The sequence below is a fragment of the Fundulus heteroclitus genome, chromosome 22, assembly GCF_011125445.2.
Source record: "Fundulus heteroclitus isolate FHET01 chromosome 22, MU-UCD_Fhet_4.1, whole genome shotgun sequence".
Classification (NCBI taxonomy): Eukaryota; Metazoa; Chordata; class Actinopteri; order Cyprinodontiformes; family Fundulidae; genus Fundulus; species Fundulus heteroclitus.
The window spans coordinates 10,921,121-10,948,858 of NC_046382.1; the positions used below are offsets into that span (position 1 = coordinate 10,921,121).

The 27,738-nt window shown below is 41.6% G+C and overlaps 1 protein-coding gene across 3 annotated transcripts in view; it reads left to right on the top strand.

Annotated features, from left to right (window-relative positions):
* The window catches only part of ttc7a (tetratricopeptide repeat domain 7A), a 76,669-nt gene that overhangs the window by 25,474 nt on the left and 23,457 nt on the right, over positions 1-27,738 (top strand). For all 3 annotated transcript variants that reach the window (XM_021316337.2, XM_021316338.2, XM_012862373.3), the window contains 7 exons: positions 5,383-5,500; positions 5,625-5,682; positions 7,499-7,571; positions 7,648-7,808; positions 17,520-17,636; positions 19,623-19,735; positions 20,228-20,362. In XM_021316337.2, the coding sequence (XP_021172012.2) occupies positions 5,383-5,500; positions 5,625-5,682; positions 7,499-7,571; positions 7,648-7,808; positions 17,520-17,636; positions 19,623-19,735; positions 20,228-20,362 (775 nt within the window). The remainder of the gene's footprint in view (positions 1-5,382; positions 5,501-5,624; positions 5,683-7,498; positions 7,572-7,647; positions 7,809-17,519; positions 17,637-19,622; positions 19,736-20,227; positions 20,363-27,738) is intronic.

The window sequence follows — 27,738 nt, forward strand, 5'->3', positions numbered from 1 at the left end:
AAAGAGCTCAACAGGTTTTATTTTCACAAGTGGAGCCTTACTGCTTTCGCCATAGTGCTCTGCTTGATTTATATGTGCAAGAAGCTTTATTCAATTTTATGCTTTATTAGATTTTATGCATGTTCATTGGACACTGAAATGGGAAAGTAGAAGAAGGAAAAGAAAGGAGAGAAACAGATGAGGCAAAATGCCAAAAGGCAGAAAAGGCGAAAGAGAAAGAGAGAAAAGGGAGAGAGCAATATAACATCATCAGAGTCTGCTTCTACACCTGCAAAGAGAGATATAAAAAGAACAGCACAGCCAGCCGATAAGTTATTACAGGTACAAACAACCAACATCTTGATAAGATCACTGAAAAATACACAGTATTATTTATTATGAGATGTAGACAGTGACAGCTAAAGCTAACTATGGGGGTTTTCTGTATAGAAGTGAGACTGTGAGTACCTGGATCTAAGCACCTGTAAGTGTTGTGTATGTAAGGTTTATCTGTGAGAGGAATGCTCAATAATGCTCACATTTCTTATGAAGCACACACATTCAGCTGTGGCTCCTGATGCAGTTACAGAGTAAATTAACAATGTCTTTTAAAAGTACTCATATTCCCTTTTCACATTTTGTCACATTACAACCAACAGCTTGATGATATTTAATGTTGCAAACCAACACAGAAAAATTATTTAACATGTGCAACTCTTATCAATTGGATTTTGGTCTTTACTTTGACTAGGCCATCCTAACTCATAAATAAGCTTTGAGCTAAACCATTGCGCTGTAGTTCTGACTGTTTCTTTGAGGTTGTTGTCCTGCTGGAAGGTGAGTCTCAGATCTTTTGTGGCCCATAATAAGATCGGCTCCTTGATTGTCCTACATTTAGCTCCACCCATCTTCCCCTCCACTCTGACCCTGTCCCTGTCCGCGCTGAAGCAAAGCATCCCCACAGTTTGACGCGTCGGTCACGACATTCCTCCACAGGATTAGCAGCGTTCAATTTGGTTCTCATATAACCAAAAGACTCGCATCCTTTTCCAATTGTTGTCTCTGTGACATCTAGAAAATCCTTTGTCTAGAGCAGAAAAGTTGAGACCTTCTCTTCTGAGTCCTGCGCGGTGCCAACAGAGAAGCATCCCGATACTGTACATGCGTTGGGTTGCTTCTCATCCAAATCTCCGTTTTGCCCCCAAAAAACACCGCCGTCAGTAAAGAGCGGGATCAATGGAGGCAGAGATAAACGAGCGAGGGTGAGAGTGAGTCCAACAGAGAGAAAGGGTCCAGATTAGAACAGAGGAACTAACAGGCGTATGGAGACAGCACATCTGTTAGTGGCTGGAGATCATGGCAGGCCAGGAACACTAAGGAGCTTACAGTTTTAATCACAATGGGACACTACGGCCATAGTGCAGCGCGGCATTACAGAAATGGGCCACCGTTATCCACCGTCAGCTCCACCGCACAGTCTGGACTGTAATCTATCCAACTACGTTACGCTCCTTATGTCAGGGCCGACGAAGCTCCACTGTCATTTCTTAACATCTCTACTTTTTTTTTTTTTTATATATATAATATAAAACTCCTTTAGATACAACAAAGACCCACGATATGTGCACAAACTGCACGATTGATTATCTGAAAGTAAAGCTGCTTTTCTAAATTCCTGAAGAGCAGCTCTGCTGATCTTCACATCATTCTAGAGAAGAGAGAGGGGGGGGGGGGGGGGGGGGGGGGGGTAAAAAAAAAAACAACAACGGCATAATCCTCCTAAGATGTTCGCTGACAGGCTGCGCATTAAAATGCTGACTATTGTGTGTCGACTTTCAAACTAGCAAAGGCAGGAGGAAGAGAAAGGGAGCGGGCAGACGAGGAGAAGAGGACAAAGTGGAGCATGTCAGAGCCGATGCCCCCTTAAACCCACCTGCCCACCCGCCACAGCGCACACGCCGTGTGGCACACTTTTGTCCTCGGCTCGGCTGAGCCACACACCGCCTGCAGTTTGCTGCTGCCTGTGTGTGGGCGAACGTGTGTGTGTGTGTGTCCTTCAACAAACTCTGCGCTGTCCTTCAGCTGAATCTGTTCAGGCTGTCCTCGCACTAAACTCACAGCACGCCCAGCCCATCAATACTTCATCCCCTGCTGCACCATTTGCTGCACAGCGCAAGGCGGAGCAAGTTTATTTGTGTTGTACCTTTCATAGGCAAGGTGATTCAAATTGATTTAATTCACGTTGCATGTGTTAAATGGCATGCATTGCTTTAAAAAGGCTCAACGCGAAATACAAACTAAGAGATTAAGCAAGGATTGCAGTAAATTTTGGTAATAGGAGAGCTGTTTATGTTAGAGTGGAGGAGCATGGGAATGAAATGCTGACTCCCGTGTGTCTAGTTTGGATCCTGGGAATTCCAAGAGGAGAACTGTTGGTTTTCCAAGCAGCCAGTTCGGTTATTTTAATGACGGCTGACATGGTCAATTTTCCTGTTATTGGTCGGGACTCTGGCAACAGGATTTCCAATGATTTACAGCTCCCTGATTCATATTTTTTTCAGAGATGCCATTTCAACTTACCTCATCTAACCTACTGTAGAAAAAGCGTGCCCTAGGGTTTTTATTATTATTCTGTGTTAAGGGTATATAGGCTGATTTGGAGTTCCTAGTTGATTGCCCCACTTTTTCATTTTTATTCCTACCTAAAACTATTACTTCCACATTAGACTGCTATAATTCTGACCAACCTTTTCACTAAACTTATGGACTCAGTCACTAAGTGGCTGTGAAGGACTGTAGTCGTTTGGTGACAGAAAAATAAAGTTGTGTGTCATCAGCATATAGTCAGAGATGTTATACCACCCCAATCTAAGATAGAGGAGGATGCAGATTATGAATAAAAGTGCAATGAGAATGAAAACTTGAGGAACTCTGCATGTAATAGTTATAATGACATAAAAGTAGTCCTTGATTAAGATTTGGACCAGTTTTGCATAAAGTCTCATCTCTTCCGTCAAAGAGCATGGTACCAAGAACTCTTCGGGTTTTTTGCTGAATATTGATCTGAAGTACAGTCAAGATAAGACATAAATATAATTGCATTAAAACATGCAACTGAATTTAAAGTATTACGTTTGTGTTATTTCTTTCTGCTAGCCCATGGAGTTCAATTCAATTCATTTCAATTTTATTTATATAGCGCCAAATCATGAAACATGTCATCTCAAGGCACTTTACAAAGTCAAGTTCAATCATATTATACAGATTGGGTCAGATTATACAGATTGGTCAAAAATGTCCTATATAAGGAAACCAGTTGATTGCATCAAAGTCCCGACAAGCAGCATTCACTCCTGGGGAACCGTAGAGCCACAGGAAGAGTCATCTGCATTGTACATGGCTTTGCTGCAATCCCTCATACTGAGCAAGCATGAAGCGACAGTGGGAAGAAAAACCACCCATTAACGGGAAAAAAAACCTCCGGCAGAACCGGGCTCAGTATGAACGGTCATCTGCCTCGACCGACTGGGGTTACAGAAGACAGAACAGAGACACAACAAGAGAAACAAAAAAGCACAGAAGCACACATTGATCTAGTAATCTGTTCTACATTAGATGGTAGTAGCGGGTGAGCCGTCTTCTCTGGATGATGTCACAGTTAACAGAACGCCAGACCAGGTGTACCTACTATGAAGAGAAAAGAGAGAGAACAGAAAGTTAAAGCAGAAATGACAACACATAATGCATAATTGAAGAACAGTAGAACTCAATGTAGTGAGAAAATTAGATCCTGATATACTCCAGTAACCTAAGCCTATAGCAGTAAAACTATAAAGGTAGCTGAGAGTAACATGAGTCACTAGTTATAATTTTTGTCAAAAAGAAAAGTTTTAAGCCTAGTCTTAAAAGTAGACAGGGTGTCTGCCTCACGGACCAAAACTGGGAGTTGGTTCCACAGGAGAGGAGCCTGATAGCTAAAGGATCTGCCTCCCATTCTACTTTTAGAGACTCTAGGAACCACCAGCAGACCTGCGGTCTGAGAGCGAAGTGCTCTGTTAGGAACATACGGGGCAATCAGAGCTCTGACATATGATGGAGTTTGATTATGAAGGGCTTTATATGTTAGAAGAAGAATTTTAAATTCTATTCTTGATTTAACAGGAAGCCAATGAAGGGAAGCTAAAATTGGAGAAATATGATCCCTCTTGTTGATTTTCATCAGAACTCTTGCTGCAGCATTTTGGATCAGCTGAAGGCTTTGAACTGCATTTTGTGGAATTCCTGATAGTAAAGAATTACAATAGTCCAGCCTTGAAGTAACAAATGCATGGACCAGTTTTTCAGCATCACTCCTGGACAGAATGTTTCTAATTCTGGCGATATTCCGGAGGTGAAAAAAGGAAACTCTGGAAACCTGTTTAATATGGGATTTAAATGACATGTCTTGGTCAAAAATAACACCAAGATTTTTTACTTTATTACCAGAGGCCAGGTTAATGCCACCCAGATTAAGTGATTGGTTAAGAAGTTTATTTTTTGAGGACTCTGGCCCAAAGATTAAAACTTCGGTCTTGTCAGAATTTAGATGCAGGAAATTTAAAGTCATCCAGCTTTTGATGTCATCAAGACATGACTGCAGTCGAAGTAATTGATTGGATTCATCAGGATTTATGGATAAATATAGCTGAGTATCATCAGCATAACAGTGGAAATTAATCCCATGCTGTCTGATAATTTTGCCTATCGGAAGCATATATATAGTAAAGAGAATTGGTCCAAGGACTGAACCCTGTGGTACTCCACAGGTGACCCTAGAGTTTGAGGAAGATTTATTATTAACATGAACAAACTGGAATCTGTCCGACAGATAAGATTTAAACCAGCCTAATGCTTTCCCCTTAATCCCTACAGTATGTTCAAGTCTTTGTAGGAGAATATTGTGATCAACTGTATCAAACGCAGCACTGAGATCTAACAGGACAAGTATAGACACAAGTCCATTATCTGAGGCCATGAGAATTGTAGTTAGTATTTAGATCAACTACTAGAGAATAAATTGGCTTATTTCTAAATCTTAACTAGTCAACAAAAGGAACTTCAGTGGACCACATGGTTTGAGCTCAAAAATATGGATTCAGTGTGACTATTATATATATAAAAAAACACAAGAATAACTAACAACAAAATCTTGGATATCTCTCTACCCATAGCTATACTGTTATGAACAGTTATGTAAGTTTGCATAGGAGGTCTGTGTCTATTTAAACGTGATAAATAGAAAATTATCTTGGATCGAAAGAGTTACCTCGTAGCCTTTCTTTTTTCTTTTTTACAAAGAACTGCATAATCTATTTAAGTGACATTTTTCATGGGCTAATTGTGTGTCTGTGTGTTCCTGTGCAGTTTAAGGAGGCAGAGAATCTGTCTAAGAGTGTGGCTTCGATGGGAGAAGAAGCGAGGGAATGTCTGCCCAGGGCCTACCTGGCTCTGGGACTCAGCTTCAGTCTTCAGGCCTCTGAGGGTAAAGTTAGACTCCGTCTCTCGTTCTATGGCAGAAATAAATGTCAGGATTTAGAAATCTTTTTCTTTTATGTGACGACCTAACCATTGTTCTTTTTTATATACATATAATTTTCCGCCTGCAGCCACCCTGTCAGCTGATCGGAATGAATTCAATAAGAAAGCCCTACGAGCGTTAAATAAGTATGTGTCGCTGAGTCAGAAAAACTCATCAATGGCTCTGTACAGTGTCGCAACAGTTTTCATAACCTCTGATTTTGTCACATCAAAACCTCATTCTGATTTGGTTTTATGTGCAAGACCAACACAAAGCAGTGGAAGGAAAGCAATACACGTTTTTCACAATTTCTTTAAAAAGATAAATAAAAATCTGAAAACTGGGGCATGCATTTATATTCAGGTCCCCTGAGTCAATTCTTTGTAGAACCTCCTTTGGGTGTAGTTAAAGCAGCAGGTCTTGTGGGGTTATGTCCCAACCTGCTTTGCAGATTTAGGGATTTGTCCATCTTTCTTTGCAAAACAGCTCAAGCATTGTCCAACTGAATGGAGAGGCTGAGCCTATTAAAGGTATACAGCCACGTTATATACTTAAAAAAAGTCCAAAAACTGTTTGATCATGATAAAATAAGGTTATAAACACATAGCCCACATACTGATAATGTGTTGATGGTCCTTATTGTGGATAAAAAATATAGATATATGTATATTTGTGGATAAAAGAAAATATAAAAATATAAATCTGTTTATATATGTTAATTGCACACTTTTCGATGAACAGATATAAACAGATTTGGCGCCATCTAGCGACAGTATCGCAGAACTAGGATAATGATCAAAGACCAACTTAATTAATTAAATACATCAATCTACAGCAAATTTCAGATCAGAACATTTTATCATGTCAGTCACATCTGAGCAATCGGCAACTTTAGCGTCTGATTCAGTGGCTGAAATACCACCTGATCCTATAGCATAAAAATCTTTTATCGAAAAATAGGAGTATTTTCAAAATTGCTGTGTTTCCATTAAGTACATTTATTTTCGTAATTACAATTTGCGCAATTTGTTGGTCAAATGAAACGCGACTAGTGAGCACCAACGTTCATAAAGTATTCCCAGCGACATACCAGCCTTTTCCCTCTTGGAATCATTTTATTTATTTATTTGTTTTCCACTGGATCTTGGACCTTTCTTCATTGTCTTGCCTGAAAATGCTAATACCCGTTAGGCGCTTCCTTGTTTTAACCCCTGCTGTGCTTACGTCAAAATCGTAAACAAACACAAAAGGCTTTATTTATCAACAAACTGAGCAAAAACAAAGCATAAAACACCAAAATAACAACTAACGGACATGATAATCTTTCATAAAAACTTTGTATGCAACCAGAGTGAACTACTGACATACATTTAAAAGGAAAGACAAATAACACCTTTAATCTAACTGTTCCATTCTGATCAGCATCCCCATTTCTACTGAAAAGCAAGCTGAAAACCACAACATGATGGTGCCGCCGCCATGTTTCACAGTGGGGATGCCACATTTGGGTCCATGTGCAGCGCTGTCGCTCCACCAGACATAAGTTCAACATTTAAACCGGACCTCTCATGCCGTTCTTTAGACTAAAGTTTTACTCCTGCCACTGAAAGCCTTTACACAACAACTCTACTTACGCTGAGAATAAATTACAAAGAGTTGACTTTACTTGGTTAACTCCTGAAGGCCATTTCATTCAGGGGTGCCACACAAAAGGGTTCTGAGAATAAATGCATGACCCACTTTTCATATTTTCACATTTTGAGAACCGTGTATCGTTTTCAGTATATTTTGTGCTACTTTGTGTTGTTCTCGCACATAAAACCCAAATGGAGTGCACACTATCTTTTGGTTGTAATGTAAAAAAAAAAAAGTTTAAAAGGTTGAAATACTTTTGCAAGGCATTGAGATATTGTTTTTTTGGAGCTTATGTTTAAGATATTAAACTCTGTCTTTCTTCCACAGAGCTAAATCATTAGATCCCCAGGATGCTCAGATTGCCATGTACCTGGCTCTCCAATTGGCCCTTGTACGCCAGGTACAAGCAAACCTTTTGAGCAAAGTCCCACTGTGTGAGAAGTTTTTTTCCTGAAAATGAGTCGGTGCTTTTCTAGGTGTCAGCAGCCATGGAGCCCCTGCAGACGGCTTTATCTCTGCGCTCGGACGACTTACTCTCCCTCCACCTCCTGACTCTGCTGCTGAGTTCCCAGAAGCATCACCGCCACGCCCTGGACACCCTCGCCCTGGCCCTCAGCCAGCACCCGGACAACTTCAAGTAAAACAAAAAAAAAAAACAACAACCGCATCCACCCTTAAAAACGGAAAATGTTGCCGGAAAAGAGAAACCCAGAGTGCACAGACTCTTGGTTCCTGTGAAACGTTATTATGAGTGTGGGGGAAAGCATCTCTGGCGGGTGGTGCATGGAGGTCCTGTCCCTGCACCCGCCCTCTCTGTGGGGATAGGGTGTCTTGGCTGCACTGTGGTAGAAGCCAAGTGCACAAACACAGGCATCGTCTTGACGCCTTATTTAGACGTGCCGGAGTGGGAAGCCTGCATTGCGGTACCTATGCCCCCTCGTGCACCCTCACCCTTCCACCGCTCCGGTGCTGACCACAATCCCAGTGCTACTTTTGTGGTACTGCTGGACGAATGTGTCGCCTTACGCTCGCATGCATCCACCCTGAGCTCAGAAGTAATACTAACGTGCACACTATATCTTCTCTGGAAGCCGCTCACACCACTCGCCGCACTGCAACATTTATGTACAACTGATTTTTATAGCTAAAATGACGATAAAATCTGACACTATTACGCTTTATATATATATATATCTAGATATAGATATAGATATAGATATATATATATATTGTATTATTTCACAGAGCTGCAATAGCACCAGGAATGTGCTCATTACCTGAGGAGGATGGCCTGTTCTGTCAGACGCGTGCAATAAAACCTGCCAAGGCCGATCCTTTCTCACTAATATGGCAGCATGTTGCATCATGCCTCTGATGTGCTTTCAGAGCTCTGAAAAGCACTTCATGTTGCAGCCGTTTGGGGTCAGTGTTGGCCTCCACGGTCCCAGGACAAACAGATGGGTGATTGTCAAAGATGCAAGGGGAGGTGGGGGGGGTGGGGGGAGTGGAGGTGGAGTTGGGGGCTGGGAGAGAACAGAAAAACAAGAAAATTGATGAAATAACGAAGGACATCAGAGCCTGACAGGAAGCGGAGGGGAAGAGAGTGGGTGGGCGCTTTTATAACCGCACAAGCCAATCCCTCGCTGCGTGTGGAGTCGGATGATGAAGTCTGTTCCCCCGTCTGCCTGGATGCACAAGGCGCACTCTTGGAGACGCGGGCAGCGCACATTTTACACCTCCTAGGTGGAGACACTTGACTGCTTTGACCCATTTAAGAGCCCTTTGCCCGGGCTCGGCCAATCACGTCGCTCTCTGCGGCAGGAATCCCCCATTGCCCCGGTAACCGTGAGGTCACACGGATGGAGCAGGCAGCGGTTGTTGTGTCAAACTGTTGTTATGGTTCAGCACAGGGGGAAAAAAAAAAAGGATGTTGAGTCAGAGAAAGGCTGGGACAGTGACATAACTGAGTGTTTAGTCAGTGTCTGAGTGCTGATGCTTTGTTATTCACTCTGTCATCACCTTATTAATCCACATCTACTTACAATGTTAGTTCATTTGTTACAAATTAACATACGCATTAAAAACATACAAGAAAGCATGACATTTAGAATAGAAACCCCGAGTAGTTTCTAGCTTCAAAGTAGCCTTTATTTTTTTTCTGCTGCATCAAGGTACTTAATAATTTTTGAATTTATTTCAGACACAGAAGTATACAATAAATGACAATACATGTCCTTGTAGCATAAAATTATATAAAAAATAAAAACAGTCTGAAAAAGAGTGTATTGGCAGAAGCAATATGGCTATAATGCCCACCCTCCAAAACCAATCAAAAGAGATGGTTACCTTTTATGATACATACCAAAATATGATTTTAGGAAAATAATATTCTACAATAATAACATTTTGCAAAAAAAAAGGGGGAATGCACCTAATATCTTATTGCTCTTAATTGCATTCACATCATTCATAATTCACATTATTCTTAAATATGTTTTTAAACCTTATTAACGTTGTACAGTCTTTTAGCTCCTGATCTAGTTTGTTCCATACATCAACCCCAACAAAACAAACACAATATTGTTTTACATTTGTTATTGCTTTTGGTTTTCTAAACATTTTATACCCTCTAAGATCATAAGCTCTGTCCCTGATCAGAAACAGACCCTGAATGTGTACTGGCAACAAATTATTCTTTACTTTCTACATGATTTGAGCAGTTTTAAAGTCAACCAAATCTTGAAATTTTTTAATGTTTTTTAAATGAACAAAAAGTTGGTTTGTATGCTCCTTATAATCTGCTTTATTTACTATTTAAATAGCTCTCTTTTGAATTATGAACAAAGGGTTTAAATTAGTTTTATAGTTGTTTCCCCACACTTCAATACAGTACATCAGGTAAGGCAAAACTAATGAACAGTACAAGAGATATAATGGGTTTTTTTTTATTTAAAAGGTCTTTAAATTTATATAACACTGCCAATGTTTTAGACAACTTTGATCTGATATAGTCAATATACGGTTTGCAAATTGATTTATTTTTTATTGTTACACCAAGAAATTTTACATCACTTACATCTGTGTCATTTATTTTCAGTTTTGCGGGCACATTAATGGCACGATTTGTGAATATTATAAATTTAGTTTTCTATAATATTCACACCTATTTAGTCCATAAATAGCATTCAGTAGAATCATCATATATTTACCGGCTCCTCATTAGATACACTTGTTCAATTGTTTAATGCAAATAGCCAATCACCACAATCTATTCAGAAAACTAGATGTGGTAATGACAATCTGCTGACGTTCAAACCCAGCATCAGCATAGGGAAGAGCAGGACTTTAATTTCCTGTAAAGGGAACATATAATGCTTTTCAGTTCTGTGGTCTATATAAAGTGGAACTGCAATGCTTTGGTCCAAATTCCTCGTTAATTTACCCAGACATTCCCCTCTTTACACCTTTAACGAGGTGCGTCTCAGAACAACTCGTTTTGGTGCTGTCTCTTTAAATCTAAACGAGGCACTTCACACCCCGTTCGGCCGTATTTGTAGTATGCTGGGGTACGGTGTAGTGAACAACTGAACGTTTTGACTTATCCAATTGTAGCTTCAGCTTGGACTTCCAAATTGCTCCGAGAAATGAAATTGGTGGATTCACAAAACTGGTAGGCTGGAAGTCCATGATCTTGTTTAGCCGTTTTGCAGCAAATACCGAGACGTAATTGTTCAGAAAACGTAATAGAAAACAGAGAACACTCAACGGCTTCAAAAACATGCCCCAAAAAGAATATTAAAAAAATGTCTACGCACATCCTGGACAGACTACATTTAAATGTTATGCATTCCCAGAGACTCCATGTACACAACAACATATATTTAAGGGCTAAAAAGGTGGATTTTGTATGATATGTCCCCTTTAAATGTAGCATAGTAGTTTGTGTTGGAGTTACTGATCAACTTGGATTTCCATATACAACCAAGGAGAAAGATCCAAGTAGGAAAAATATCAGCAAAATGCACCCTGAAATCATAATTTCAACATGGAAAGTTGGAGACTTCTTGTCAAACTCAACCTGAAAATCCAATATGGCTGCTGAGTATCTAAAAGGTCATGATTGCACCAACAATAAACTCTTTGCACTTCTAAATGTTTGGATCTCAGTACATTAATCCCACTAATAATGCTGTTCTAGCGCTGTTAGCAAACTGGTTCCCAAGGTGGAAGACTGCATAAACTGCTGAGTAAGTGTAACACTTTGTGTTGCTATTAGTGGTTAGCCTTTCCACTGAGAAAATGTTGCTGGTTTTCTGACTTGCAACAGAAAAAGGCAGTTAAATTGGGCGAGACCTCAACTTAAGTTCTCACGTCCGAGGTAAACTGAACACGAAACACAGGCAAATATCACAGTCCTTTCTTCTTCTTTTTTTATTTACTTTGAAGTGTTATACGGTTATATTCGCTGTGACCTAGTGGTACATGCTTTGTACTCAAAACTCACAATACCTGAAGTGCAATTTAAAAATGCTCAGATTGTGTCTGATTAAATCATGTAATTGTACAGTTAGGTCACAGAACGGTTGCAAATCCCATTGGTTTTACCAACTTAGAAGTGGATCCTGACTCCGTTGGGGGTGGCATCTTTCCCAGGGTAAAATTATGGCGCACATTAGCAGATTCCTGGTAAGCCGGACAGGTAGTTACCTTGAGAGCGTGCAAGCGTGTAAAAAAAGACAGAACCAAGAGAACAACAAAGGCTTATTCAATGAACACAGATAATTACTATTAATACAAACATCTGTCTGTTAGTTATGGACAGCGTGATTCACGTTGGCGGATTACTTAGTCATTTGCAGAAACCAAGGTTTTGAGTATGACATGAAGCCAGTCATCAGCTGACAAGATATAACCTGTAGGCCTGCAGTAGAAACAGCATTACTGTTATGCATTCCTGAAGACTCCTGCAAATGTTTAATTATAGGCTGTTTTTTGTGGTTTTTCTGTTAGTTTTAGGTGCTTTGCTCTTGAACTTGTTTCCTATTTATCAGTCATATACCACTATGTTTGTAATTGGAGATTTAGGTGATAGACCAACGCAAAGTAGTGCATTGTTTTAAAGTGGATGGACAGTGATATATTTGTCCTGCTTTTTCTTTTTTTTTTCTTTTTTTTACACACAATATGCATTTGTATTAATCCTGTTTTAATGTGAGACCTCCAAATAAAATGCAGTGCAACCCGTCGCCTTCAGAGCCACCCCATTAGAGGAGTCTTTGAATTACAGAGGTGTCGAGGCAGAATGAATCCAGGTGTTTTGTTGAAGCCCCTCAGAGGTTTGCTGGAGGTACCTAGAGAGCAAACAGCAGGGCAAAGCTGAGAGAAAACTACCTGCGACTGGGACGGACTGAGGTTCGCCCACCAACAGCACAGCTATGCTAAACAATGGACTCCCTTAGCACGGTGCCGGTCAAGGTCCATTGGAGGATCTGTGGCAGGCCTTTGACGGCTGATCCTCTCAGATGTTGTCCGACCTTAAGAAACTATTTCAGAAACAAAGCCAGTTGCAATGTTTAAATGAAAGTGACGAAAATTCAGCAACGCTTCTTTTCTTTTTTTTTTTTTCGATTTCGTACTCCGACCTTGTCGCAGAGGACCTGCTGAGCCGAGGCCCGGTCGCAGCGCTCAGAGTCAGAATACGAGGCTCCCAGCAGAGACGGAGAGAGAGAGAGAGAGAGAGAGAGAGAGGCGATGAAAGGAGGTGTTTTCTCAGCAGGGAGCCCATAGAATATCATTCACTCTGGACGTGTGAGCGAGCATACCAGATCAAAGCTCACATTCTGTGCCTGGTGTGTCTTCCAATATGTGCATACTTGCACTTGTGTGTTGTGTGGGTGCGAGGACGCGAACATTTGTCCAATCTTGCACATGCATGTTCTCTGTGTGTGTGTGTGTGTGTGTGTTTTTGTGTGCGCGCGTGGATGTGTGTGACTCTTGTTAGCCATTGGCTCTCTGCACCACAGCGAACTGTCAGCTCGCTGTAGCATACCAAATTTCTGCTTCCTCGTTTTCTCCCACATCCTCAACCCCCGGCTTCTGCCTTCTTCTGTCTACTTTGCATCCTATCGCTCTTCTCCTTCTCCTTCTTCTTCTTCTTCTTCTTCTTCTTCTTCTTTTTTTCCCCCCCTCATCCTTGCGTTCACATTTGGGTTCATCTCCCACTCTTTCCTCCCTTTTTCTTTGACGTTTTACTCACAGAATAACCCGGCGTGCGTTTCAACGTAAAGCAGGAATGGGGGAAGTGAGGCAGGAGAGGAAGGGGATTTATGGGGTTATATCAGTGTGTTTTCTTCGGGGCGAGGGGTGATCATGGTCTCACAGTTTGTACTAAAGAGAATGATTCATCCAAGCCTTTGATTCAGCATTCATCAAACGGGATGTTGCAGCAGTAGTATGTGTGTTTTTTTTTTTTTTTCCGAGGCGTGCGCGTGTGCAAATGTTTATTAGGCTGCTCTTGCAGGGCTGGCTGGCTGCACGTTGGGCTGCACATTGACAGCATATCTGCACAGGCCAGTGTGTGTGTGTGTGTGTGTGTTCCATATGCACGTGTGCGTTCATGTGCATGTGCGCGTATTCATGCTCGCCGTGCATCTGCAGTTTTTTTTTTTTTTTTTTGTGCTCACGCCTCATGTGCTTCCAGAGACTATACGCTCTCTGATCTGTGGGAGTGCGGACTGAGTAATACAGTAGATGTACCACTTCTTTCAGGGGGGAACATCATCAGCTATTTTTACGCGTGGAGTTTACGCCGGGCCCTCGCCGCTCTCCAGCACTCCGACGCCGAGCGTTTACTCAGAGCTGCGCCGCTCGCTGACTCCGCTGCTCACACACTATACGACCGGCCCGGTCCCCGGGAAGATGACAGGCTGCGTAATCCGCTGCGTGGTGTCGAGTGTTGTAATCTTGGTGAAATCTATCTTTTCTGACGCTGCCTGGGAAAACACAGATTGTGGCGAGGCAGAGAAGAGCAAGGTGGTTTCTCTCCTGTCCTCAGCCTGATGGGACTTAGTCACGTCTGAGTAAATGCTCCATGTTTCTGAGCAAAGGTGTCTCGGCTCCTTAGTTTCAGATTGTTAAATCTATTTCTAAACCTTTGCAGGGGAGAATAATGTTTGCGGCTTGTACGGTTCGGGCCTTCCTTTAACATAGCTGCTCTCCGTGAAAGGTAAAAAAAAAAAAGGTTCTTGCAGCTGTGCGAGGGGTTAAAAATGTTTCCCCTTCCTGGAAAGCCTTTGTTCTGCAGCTCCTACAGCTTGTGCAAATTTTATTCGAGCGGATTTAGATAAGAGGACATGAAGCGGCCAATAAAAAACTGACAATAATTTGAATTTCCTCATTATTTGCACACCTGCATTTATTGTTTTCCATGTAATTCCAACTGGTCTTTGCAACTGATACTAAGCTTCTGGAATGGCTTTTGCTGGACTATTCTATCTGTGTCTGGAAACCGTCCAGTTTAAGCAAGCTCCACTCATTCTGCCAATATTAGTGGGGAAATATTCAGCCATAATTTAGCCAGGAGCTTGTTGATGGCTACAGAAAGCATGTGGCTTCTCTGCAAGTTATTGAAGCCTATTTGACCAGATATTAGTGAGCTGTATGTGCATGTAGAGACCATGTGCATGTGTTTGACTCTTTGTAGATCAGGGAACACAAGTAAATTAAATTAGCCCATTTAAATGCATCGTTAAAGATCAGCAGCTGTAAGCCTTTCACTGGCCCCGTCTTACAGGAGACTCGAGCATGATCTGCGCTCTTGCTTTTTTACTAACTAATACTAATCTAAGCTTAGCGGGATTTTTTTTTTTTTCCACGCCGTACACAGAGGCGACAAAGAGAGAGTCCCTTTTGTTTGTGTGCTTCAGCATTCATACCTCCTGTCACCTGGATGAGCTTACACCATGCCTTACCTGCTAAAAGCTCTGTCACACTGAGACACCCACCATCACACAGACGCGCTCTCCGGTGAAGTCCTGCTGGCAGCCGTATCCTTAACACAGCCTCCCTCTGCAGCACTTGTCATCTCTGTGCCAGTAAATCCAACCTCCTTCCTCCCACACACACACACACACACACACCATCACACACTTTCAACTTTTTTCTGCACAAATAAACCCCTCCATCTTTCATTCCTGCTACACACACCAGCTTTTTACCAATCCTGGAGTCGGTACCAAGCCCCTATTTCAGCTCAAGTCTTCTCCCCAGCCTGTATCCCTCCATCCTAGAGCCTCATCTCTCCATCTTTCTATCTCTCCTCACTCTTGTGGATGATTGATGTCTATGACAGACTGCATCCTCTGAGAGCCCCTGCTGGCAATTACCCACGCAGAGGAACCGTGTTCACATCAGAGACTCCCACATCACTTAACCAGTTGTCTTCGGCCGAAAGGGCAAAGCGGAAGCGCTCCGCGGCTCCTGCTCACCGTGCTTCTCGACGCACGCGCGCGTCAAAACCACTTTCGGAGGTTGACCGACTTTCCCCTCGGTCTCTTGCCATCGATCCGTGCGCGCATCAGTTGCCGTTAAATCCACGAGCCCTTAATGTGGCCGGAGCACTTTACGCTGTGATTGCAGTGGTTCCAATCTGCATGGAAGACCTGAACGTGCGCCTCGAAGGATAATCCTCATTTCTTGAAAATCTGTCCTTCTCTGTTTCTCCCTCATTCCTTAATGCTGCATGATTGAAGAACAGGTTTGACTTGTTTTACATCTGAACATCGCTCAAGTCAATTTTACATAGTTTACGGTTTCATTTGCCGGCAGCAGTGTTGTAGTCAAGTCACTATGCCTCGAGTCAGAGTCCAGGTTCGAGTCTCCAGTGTTCAAGTCCGAGTCAAGTCTAAGTCATTAAAAAAAATCAGAGTCGAGTCCGAGTCGAGTCACTATTGATCCAAGTCGAGTCCAAGTTCCGCACTAAAGTAAGCATAGCCTACATGTGTTTAAACTGAAAAAAAAATCCACACTCCATCACATTGCACTAATAATTTAGATATTAAAATCATACACCAAATAATATTCTAATGACATATTAAAATTATAGCCTAACGATATAAAAAAAGTCGAGTCTTTTTCTCAATTTTCGAGTCAGAATGATCTGAATGTAGGAGTCCGAGTCCAAGTTCGAGTCATCAGTGCTCAAGTCCAAGTCAAGTCACGAGTCTCTAAATTTAGCTAATGACTCGGACTCGAGTTCGAGTCTCGGACTCGAGTACTACAACACTGGCCGGCAGTAATAAGAACACAGCGAATGCTGCTGGTTCAGTGCCTTGCAAAAGTATTTATCCCCCCAAAGTGTTTAATAATTTACCCTAACCACATTCCTATAATGTGCTTTATTGAGATTCAGATGATAGACCGTAGTGGAGCTGTGACAGGAAAACAGCCTTGACTTTGACTAGGCCATTCTAACACATGAATAAGCTTTGATCTAAACCGGTCCACCGTATTCCTGGTTTCATGTTCAGGGTTGTTATCCTGCTGGAAGGTGAACCTTCACCTCAGTCTCAAGCCTTTTCTTGTCTTCTCCCAGTATTGTCTTGTACTTAATGCCATTAAATCGCCAAAAACAACTTTGACCAGCATCCATGCCCCTGCTATAAAGAGCGTCTACAAGCATGACGTTGCCACCACCGTGTTTCACGGTGGGGATGACGTACGTATTCAGGGTGGCTTGCAGGGGTAGCTTTCCACCATATTTATTGCTTAATAAATATGGTGATATTCAATTTTGTTCTCAATTTACCAGCAACCTTCCTTCGCGTGGTGCCTGCTTCCCACTCAATGCTAGGGGCAAACTACAAATGGGACTTCTTATTGCGCACTCATTGCCTCTAGAGGCCAGATTTGTGCACGGCATAAATCTAGTTGCCGACAGATTCTTCCACCTGAGCTGGTGAGCACCGCAGCTCCTCCAGAGTCAGCTCTCTGAAGCCATGTCTTGGTAGTTTTGCATTAGTGTCATGTTGTTTCCATTTTCAGATGATGGGACATGGCTCTGTGAGATGTTCTAAGCTTGGGATTTTGTTTTATAACCTAACCCTCCTTTAAAAACTTTAAAAAACATGTAAAGAAAAAATGTCCCCTTTACAATTATGCACTGCTCTGTGTTGGTCTACCGCATAAAATGCCAAATAGAAAACACCAAAGTTTGTGGTTGTAACGTGAGAAAATTTGAAACAGTTCAGGGGGTTTGAATCCACCCTGGGGACACAGTGTGTAAATAAAACACGTGGAGCATTAGTTTGGATTCTAAGAAAATGACTAATTTAGACATGTTTCGGTTCAGCTTGCTGTTGACGAAGGTGAAGCTGGAAGAGGCCATGTTCGGGCCTGCTGCAGCCCTGCAGACCTGCGAGGAGATGTTGCAACGCTGGCAGAGTCAGTATGATGTCAGCCGCTTCAGGTAAATATGCACAAGACAGATTAGAGCCGCTGCTGCTTTGCTTATCACTCAACACTCTTTTTGTTCAAAGCGCACAGCGATGTGTCTACCCATGTCCAGCAGCCACTGGAGAGTCTCAAGCAACAGTTTGGACTTGGATATGAATGTTGTCTCACAGGGACCAGTCAGGGTGTTTAGTTACAGTTAAACTGTTGAGTGCACTGTTTCTCCTGCTGTAATGGCTGTCAAGAATCTGGCGGTTACCCGCTGGGAGAGTCAGGAATATTGCTCCTCCTAGGTGCAGCAGCTCCTAGTAATTAGAGTTGCCGCAGGTGTAACCGCTCAAACCTCATTGCCGGTCCTGCAGAGGGAGCAGGGAGCGACATCATGGCACTGCAGAACACGAGCATTTCAGGCAGGATCAGACAGGAATCATTCATTCTGCATTGTCCAATAGAAAAAGGGTTTGGAAATTGTGTGACATCAAAACATTTGAAGCTCTGGGGGTTGCAAAAACGCCTATGTTCCCCCAAACGGATGCATTTCCAGACCAAGTCCCCCCTCACACCAGATTAAAACCGGCTTACCGTCTCCACGGTTGTTTTAATGTGTATTGCATTGACAAGGATAGCCCCACTTACACTCGTACTCATACACTAGTACTCGGCACGTTTGTTATTTATCACTCTCAGTTTGCTTAGTTTACATATAAAAATCGGAGTTTTCTGCCCCGCCACCATTAGTTTCAGTCTTACTGCAAAGGAGAAAACACCCTAAGCATTTTTATCAACTTAGCAGCAGCACAGAATGCAAGCAAGTAGGTTATCTATACACATTGTGCCATCATGTGTGATCATTTTACATACTGCATTTCAATCAATCAATCAATCAATCAAATTTTGTTGTCAATTACAATTTGCATTGCAATCGAAAAGTCAGTTCCAGTTTGAGCTTCTCCCTGAAGATCCCAACATGAACCCCGATCCACCAATAAGCTGCCCATATGTGCAATTTGGAGGTGTTTGCACATCTCTCCATTTGAGAGCGCTATTGGAAAAGTAGCCCAGCCTGTAGCAATTTCAATGTGCAAAGAACCCTTTTTCTAAAATTCATGGTCTAGACTTGTCTATGCTGAGCCAAAGACCCAGAAATGTTCCACGACAAGGAGAAACCACAATCTCACCACACATATTTTGTTCACGTTTTAAAACAGAACCCAAGTGAGACTCAGCTCCATAATACACAATGGATTACGTTCTTAATACACTGCAGAGGACATCTCCAGGACTCAGCAGAGATTATCCATGTTCTGGCTGGTTTTTGTTCTTGTGGTGCCCGGTGAACGGAGAGGCTAATAGATAAACACACAAGCAGAAGAGATGCCCATTAAGTAATAAATAATGTTCTTGTGGTTTTCCTGAGAGAAGATATTTTTCTGGCGAACATTTAACATGGTGCAGAAAATAAGTGCTTCCTGTCTTTTGTCCACAATTTCTGTTTTGTAATCACAACTGGAAAGAAATTGCGTAGCGTTATTATTGGCAACGCTTTTTTCATTTCTGTTCAGCATCTCCTGAATGTGACAATTTGTAATTTCCGAGGGTTTTCCCCCCGAAATAGTTTAATTGAATTGTAACTCTAAACTCCCTTTGCTGGCCTGAGGAGGTCCCACGCCCTTCCGATATTAGATCACTAGTGGTGATGTACTGCCTACTCCTATATTCGCTGGATATGATCTTGCAAACTTTAAAAGTGCTGTTAACAGCTATGAACCAGCAAATAGCTGGGGAAAGTGTCAACAAAAATTTTTTGGTCTTTTTTTTGGAGACTCTCTTGTAAAAAAAAGTGTGACTTTTTATTTGGTTTGATGACTGTATTCATATGGATTGTTAGAGTTTTTTGGTTTTTCCAAGTGTTTTTCCTAGAATAAGCAGCCAGCTACACATCCACATGTTTTTTTTATGATGGCCCTCCTCCTAATTCCCTCTCATACATTACATTTTACAGTGAGACAGATGACAGCAGCAGTATACCGATGGCTGAGAGGTCAGAGGTCCACCCTGCTGTCAGGAAACCCTCCATCCACCTCAACCTCCCCGACTTCCAGGACGGCTCCACAGGTCCACTACCTTCACGCCACAGAGTCTGCCGCTGTTTATATTTGGGTTGCAAATCCTGTTGTAAAATCTTGAATTAGACTCATCTCTCATTTTTGAAAACATGTAGGAAAAAAAAGTTGATAAAAAAAAAAAGTTCATATGCAGGTTGGGGGTGAAAGTTCCTGCATTTAACCACTTCCTGATTAAAACTCTGTTTGCACGTATGCAGCCCTGGTCAGAGGAGCAGATGTGCTGTTTAAATATGCATTACGTGACCAACCTCTGCACCTGTGTTTCTCAAAGGCTTCTTGTTCAAACAGGAAATTTCTTGATGCTCTGAAAGTAAGACGACCCGCTGGCAAATTTCATTAAAAGTGACGACAGCCAGGCCTTTAACTGTGTTTGTTTGATTCAGTCGTACTTCTGTTAATCATGGCGGCTGTGTTAAAGTTGCCACCGTCGTCCTCAGAGGTAAAAGGTTGTTTTCTCTGGTCCTCCCCCTTCCTGTGTCAGGATCCCTCAGCCCTCCGTCGGTGGCGGTGTCCCGCTTGGAAGCGGCGCTGTCGGAGGTATCAGACCTGAGCTCCACCCGCCGCCAAGGACCCACTTACATCTGGGCCACTCTGGAGCGTATTTGGCTGCAGGCTGGTAAGGCGTCACAACACATGACTTGTAATGACATTTTGATATTTTAGGTCATTTCCCGCTGGGACCTCCTGGAAAATTAGATTTTCCAATTTCCAAGAAGGATACTGTCCCCCCCAACCCCCCTCCCCATTCAGAATGCATATCATGTGAGCTCAATTGCTGGTCAGATAAAGTATCAGTGAATGATGATAATTTTAAACTAAGAAATCAACCAACTGTAAAGAAACTGTTGGTTTAAATAAGGACTCCCAGTAATTAGATTCCACGGTTTTCCATCCACCGTGACACCAGGAATATTATTTTATCAACAAGTTAAGTACAGGTGGTTCAAAAATAAACTGGAACATTGAAAAACTTAATATATTATCATAGTTCTTTAAAAAAAATTCAAACTGATATATTATGTCTCCCTGGGTGTGCCTTGGTTCTCTCCGAGAACAAAAACGTGACTTTCCTCTAAAGTTGTCATTAGGGATGAGCAGTGGTTCGTTCAGTTTTTTCTCTGTGTCTCATAGCGCCAAAGTTATGGATGAATAGATGGATGGCTTATAGTTTATGAAAACCCACAATTTTGTTTCTTGGAACATTGGAATAGTACATCTAAAAAAAAAAGGGTGTATTAATCCAGAAATGTTATGATTATGACAAGGCCTTCAAAAAAACACTGGAAACTGCCGACTTGACAGTTGTCCAGCAGACTGTCACTGACGTCATCCACAAGGAAAATAAACTACTAAAGATTATTGATGCTGGTTGTCCAAGTGTGGCTGTACTCTTTGAATAGAAAATTAGGTGGAAGGAAAAACTGTGTAGGAAAAATTAAAACCTACATACAACGGATTATTATGTAATCATAAGTCATTATATTTCATGTAATTTTTTAATGTAATGTAATGTTTTCTTATAATTCTCAAACATATCAGTAATAAATCTGATGGGAAAATGGTTTGCTTAGTTGGCCATCTTGTTGCATATTGTATAAAAATTATTCCTTTATAGGAATTTAAATGATACGAATATTATCTACTACTGTTAATAAAACAGATTTATTTCTGGAATCACGTCAATTGAACTTGAGTGGTTAGACTTGAACTAGTTTCTTCTACAACCAACTATTGTATTATTATTAATCTTACTAATACATTTTAATCATATAGTGAAGAAACTAAAGAAATGAACACAAACAAAATAACTGCAATTACGTTGAAGAAATTCAAAAGGGGACAGTTAATGAATGTTTAGAATATTATGAGGTTAGCAGAATCCTATAAATGTCTTTTAATGGAAAGCTGTAAGGAGAAATGAAACAGGGAATCCAGGGAGGAAACCCTTACAGGTTCCCTCAGTTTCTTTTCCCACACTGAACTGAAAATCAGATCTCTTATTTTGGCCCGGGTTCTCTTGTATCAGTTCTCAAAGAACTGGACTGGCTGTCTTGACCCGTGTTTCTCTCTGTCCCCTTTCCTAGCTGCACAGATGAGGGAAGGCTCGGAGGTCGTTCTCTATAAGGGAGTTAGCTCCATACTTTCACGTGTATTTACAGCTGCTTCATGGCCATAAACTGTGTTAGGGAGAAAAATGACTGGATTCTGGCTCAGTGGTCCAAAGTTCACTTCTCAGATGAAAGCAATGTTGGATTTTATTTGGAAATTACTGGTACGTCTGAAAAAAATTTGAATATTGTGTAAAAGCGTAATATCCTCTTCCTTATTTATGTCATCTCAGAAAGTGAAACTCATATATTACATAGAGTCATTACACATAGTGATATATTACAAGCCTATGATTCTTGTACTTTTGATAATTATGGTTCACAGATAAGGAAAAGCCAAAGTTCAGTCTCAGAAAACTAGAATGCTGTGAAAAAGTTCATTATCGGAAACTAAAGGTGTCCCACCCTAATTAGCTAATTCATTTAAAACACCTGCAAAGGTTCCCCCGAGTCTCTCACTCTGGGTCAGTGGGCGACACAATCACGGGGAAGACTGCTGACTGGACAGAGAGTGGAATCTCCAAAAAGATCTGTATGCAAGCATAACGGAAAATTGAGTGGAAGGAAGAAGTGTGGCGGTAAAAGGCGCACCGGCCTCAGCAATGTCAAGCGAAATTCGTTTAAGAATTTGAACGTTACTGGGAGTGAGCTGAGGCTGTAGTCAGTGCTTCCAGAGCCACTACCCACAGACGGATTCTAGACATGAGCTGCAGGCGTCTTACCTGTCCGGCCCAACCAAGTACAATGCGTAGGAATGGATATGCGTTACAGAAACCCGACATTTTTGATTGGTCTAATGTGATTCTATTTTTTTTTTTTAGAAATAGGGGTTTTCTTTACCTGCTTAGAAGATTATGAATCTCTATAAAATAACAGTTTGACTTTCTGACATGACAGGCAAAATATATTCCACTTTTACACAATATTGAAATTGTTTGAGCTGAGACAGAGTGGAGAGGAACAGAATGATATTCTAATTTATTGGGATGCACCTCCTGTGGAGATCAACTCTGATGAGCTTGAATTTAAAGGCGAAGGAAATAGGATGAGAGCAGTGGAGGAGCATGAAACGATTCGTGGGTTTAGGGTCAGCACAAAGACCCTGATTTTCACACATTAAAGATTAAATGGCCTTATAACCCAACTTCTTCCTTAATGTTGATGCTCATGTCTTTCCACCTTAAATATCCATAATATCCATTTGCTTAAAATCCACTCTACGGTCATATTCAATTAATTAGAATATGAATCCAAAGAGGCTTGTTTGTCAGGTTAAAAGCACCTTTTGAAATTAACAACCTTTACGCAGGTATTGAACATCCTTCTCAGGAAGACCACATTTGTGCTTTGTGTCTTTTTATTGGTCTACTGTAATCCTGCAGTTTGTGTTTAAATGCAGTGTTTTCATCAGCTGAAAGCAGAAAATCATCATAATTAACAGAAGTAGAGGCTTCAGTCTGTTTGTAATTAATACATCTAATGTGTTTCACTTTGGGGATTGAGTTACTGAGATAAAATAAGTTTTCAATAATATTGTAATTTATTGGATGTGACTGGATTGGATGATACCTTTCTGTAGCGGATCCCATCGTGTTTGGGTTTAAAGCCAGGATCAAGCGTCGCTACAACACGAAAATCTCCTACACTGGAAAAAAAAGAACTGAAAACAAGCAAAATTTTCTTGAAATGAATGTATTTGCCCTTGATTTTAGCAGGTAAATAAGACTATTTGCAAATGGAATGATTATTTTTACCTCTAAAATAAGATAATTAGATATACTGCACTTGAAATAAGATGATGGAGATGAACTGTTCCTATTATAAGTGCAAAAATCTTATTCCATTGGCAAATAGTCCTATTTACCTGCTCAAATCAAGGAAAAATACTTTCATGTCAAGAAGAATTTTCTTATTTTTTGTTCTATTTTTCCAGTGTAGTGTTAGGGCCTTGAACTCCTTATTTATGTCTGAAACCATCTAGCCAAAGAAGCCCAAGTCAGTCCAAGCAAAGCAGCTGTAGCGGTGAAAGCTACACACCCTCAGAGTCTTACACAACTTACTGACCTGTTTATATGCTCAATTTAATTTCAGCCCGTCAGGGGACTAAGACATTGTTTATGCACTTGATGCAGCGGAAGCACACTTTTTTGTTGCTGTGTGCACTGCAGCATCAAAAATTCACTCAGAGTACTGTTGAGAAAAGCCAAAGCACTCCTTCTAAAGGAAAAGCTGCACCCATCCAAGAATCAATTGAGCTGTAATCTAGTTTATGATCAACGTTACATAACTTGATATGAATGATCTTCTAATTTAATGGGGTTACTAAAATCCCTGACGGCATAAATTCCTGAGTCTGTGCTGCAAACAAGGGCGATCAAGTTCAACATCTACGTCTCTGCTGAGGGGTTCTGGCCCTTTTTTCAGTGCAACTGCACCATGCAGGGGAGTCTGTGCAGGGTCCGTGCGTGATATGCGTGTACTATTCACACACTTCAGTCTCTCAGGGACCGTCTGTTTAGACATCCATGCAAATTGCACAATTCTGCAACTAAAGTTCCTGCACAGTATTGATATGAGCTGCTAAGGACTATATGTACACTTATGCCCCTTAGGGGATGTTGTTGTTGGGCAGTGTAATTGACTTTTTTATTTGTTAGTTTAAAAAAGAAAGATTATGTCTTGGTATGTCAGTGTGTTGTGTGTAGCAATGTGCATTCTGAGTCGGTGTCTGCCTCACCAACAGTTTCATTTTGGTAACGTATAAGAATAAAGCTTCTTCGTCCTTGAGTCCATATACATGTCTAATGCATTCGTCTGTTTCTGACATCCTTTCAGCCTTTCAAAAACTCACATGAGAGCGTGAGGAGGTAATCAAAAGAAGCCACATCCACCCATCCATATAGAGCAGTGGAAATTCAAACCAAAATGGCGTTTTTTGTGCAGTATCCCAATGCATTACTGTGTAAGAGCCTCTACAGCTTTGTGTAGTACCGGTATTAACATCACCTCCTGATTTGGGCATTTTCATTATAATCTGCACATTACACATTCAATCTCAAATAATAAATATCTACAGTATAACCCTATAGTAATATTAAAGGTGACATGTTTACAAAATCCACTTATTTAGCACTTAAGTACATTTTTGTTGTGTACTTCGAGTATCTAGAAGTGCAGAAAATGTGAATATAGTCTCTCCAGATAGTGTGCAGATATCTTTATATTCTGTCTGGGTCATATTTTTCAATCTATTCAGTTTTCTATATTTTCTATTATTTTTTTAACAATAACATCACATTATTTGCTGTTGAGCTACTAAACAAGGTCATGGACTTCCAGCTTACCCATTTCAGAAATTCTTTTTTAGTTCTCACAGCAGTCCAAGCTGAAGGTTCTCAAAGCTACAAGGGGATAAATTTGGTTAACCCACACAATTCATTACACCCCCTACCCAGCATACAACAAAAATGGCTGAATGGGGTGGAGTGGAGTACCCTGTGCCCTGGAGGGGGGGGGGGTGAATTTAAAGGGACAGCACCAAAACGAGTTGCTCTCAGACACACCTCAGAACAGGGCCAAAAGAGCAGCTGTGGGGCAACAATAACGAGGAATTGAGACCAAAGCATTGCAGTTCCTCTATAGACAGATCAACAGCTGAATGATTTAAATATGAAAAGGAAGGATTTAAAAAGCATCATATGTCACCTTTAAACGTCTCTTAGCAAGTTGAACCTAAAACCGACGCTTTGAATCAGATTTTTGATCACTGTTATTGGCTGAATTGGTAGGGAGATTGTCTGGGAAAAGCCCAGAGATTCAACAGGGTTGAAGTCAAGGTTGCCCCAGAACCTAACGTTAACCTGCTTTGACCAGTCCAGAACCCCTTTTGAGTTTACCGTTGTCCAGTTGGACATTGTTGTATCCAAGTGTGAATACTGTCACCCTTTGATGAAAGGAAACCAACCATGAATAAGAAACTGCTGGAAAACTAAAGTCAAAATCAAATATTGTTGTGGGGGGAAAGTACCATTTTGGTGCAGAGGTGTGTTGCAAGGGTCTAGGAGTGTTTTTTTCAATCCAAATTAAATTAAAATTCAAAACTACTTTATTTATTTATAAGTGAAATTAAATTAAACTCATTTGGTCAGGAAGTTATTATAGATGCTGATGGCTGTGGGCAGGAAAGATCTCCTGTAGCGGTTTGTTTTGCAACCAATCTGTAGAAGCCTTTGACTGAAGAGACATTTTCCAATGACAATGTCATGAAGAGGATGTTCAGGATTGTCCATAATGGTCTTGATTTTATGCAAAATCCTTCTTTGCATCATCATCTCCAGAGTTTCCACAGTCGTCCCCAGAACAGAACCAGCCTTCTTTATCAGGTTCTTGAGCCTTTTTAGGTCCCTGGTTCTGAGGTCTACAAAGTCTCCAGCCAAACATGGATAGAAAACTGCTGGAAAACCAATGTCACTGTCCAAAGTGGGAGTTTTAGATCAGCAAGGTCTCCAGTATGCGACACATGCAGACTTTTGAGAAAAAAAATGCTCATGAATCCTTGATATACTGAGTTCTAAGCTCAGGTTGGATATACTTTACATCACTAGATCCAAGTCTGTTCTCTGTGAAAGGGAACCCTAAGGCTGGGAGCCAGTAGCCTCGTGAGACCATCCTGATCTCGCGAGCTTTCAAGGTTTCACTCGCAGATCAGTCTGGCTACCCTCCATTAAAGAAAATTTGGAGCCGTTCACCAAACGAACGTCCAATCAGCGTTGGCTTTGAGGCGGGTTGAGGTGTGACGCAACGAGGAGCGACAGTTCAGTCTAAAGAACATGGCGGCTTCAGCCGATGAAACTAGCGTTAGCGCGGCTATCGAGCAAGTTTTATCGGCATTACAGAGTATTTCTTTGCTGAGCTAACGAGCCTTTACCTGAAGCAGCAAGAGTAGCTTGGCTTGTGGTTGTGTTTTCGTCGTCGCTCGTAACAGAGCGACGACGAATCTGATTGGTTTATTTGGCCCGTCTATCACCAACATAGGCCAATCAGCTAACCAGTATTTTCGCCCCTTCCCAAAATTACTTCAACAGAAGGTTTCCAGATGGATATGCGGAGCAAATCTATCTGGCGGAGTCAGGTAAGAGAGCCAGCATCCCACAGTGGTAGCATGCATGCATTAAGCGCTTCCCATCTGTGCATCTGTGTAGCACAGGTAAACAAACACATCTTCTATCACACAGACATGGGTTCGTCGCTCTCGGAGGCAGAGAGCACTTTTAGTATATTTACCCAACACAGTGCTCCAAGTTTCTCTCTTCCACTTCCACATGGGGGTTTCTTCCTGAGGGACCCGCCGTCCACTCACACAAGTGAGTGACAGCTCGGTGCTCCGGCCTCCTGCCCTGCGATTGGTCCACTTCGTCCTCAGGGGCAGGTCCTCTGCTGGGCTTTTTGCGAGTGAAGTGCTCGTGGGCGTGAGTCATCGTGTGAGGAAGTGTTTTCTGTCTGGGGTCTGTCCTCATATTCCCAGCAGCAGAGAAAGGAGGCCCACAGCTTTCATATTTGATGGCCATATTTAGGCAGGAGTTTTTCATGCCATCCCATATTTTATGTTGCATCCGGTCTCTGTTGCATTCTCTGAAACAGTGTGTGTGTTTGTGTCCTTCTGAGTGTCTGAAAAGTGCATATTTCTCTGATCTGTGTCGTTGTCACTAATGCGACCGAAACATCTGGATATTCTCCTGCCTGTAGCCATCTTCCATCCATCCATCCATCCATCCATCCATCCATCCATCCATCCATCCATCATTCCATCCATCCATCCATCCATCCATCCATCCATCATTCCATTCATCCATCCATCCATCATTCCATCCATCCATCCATCCAT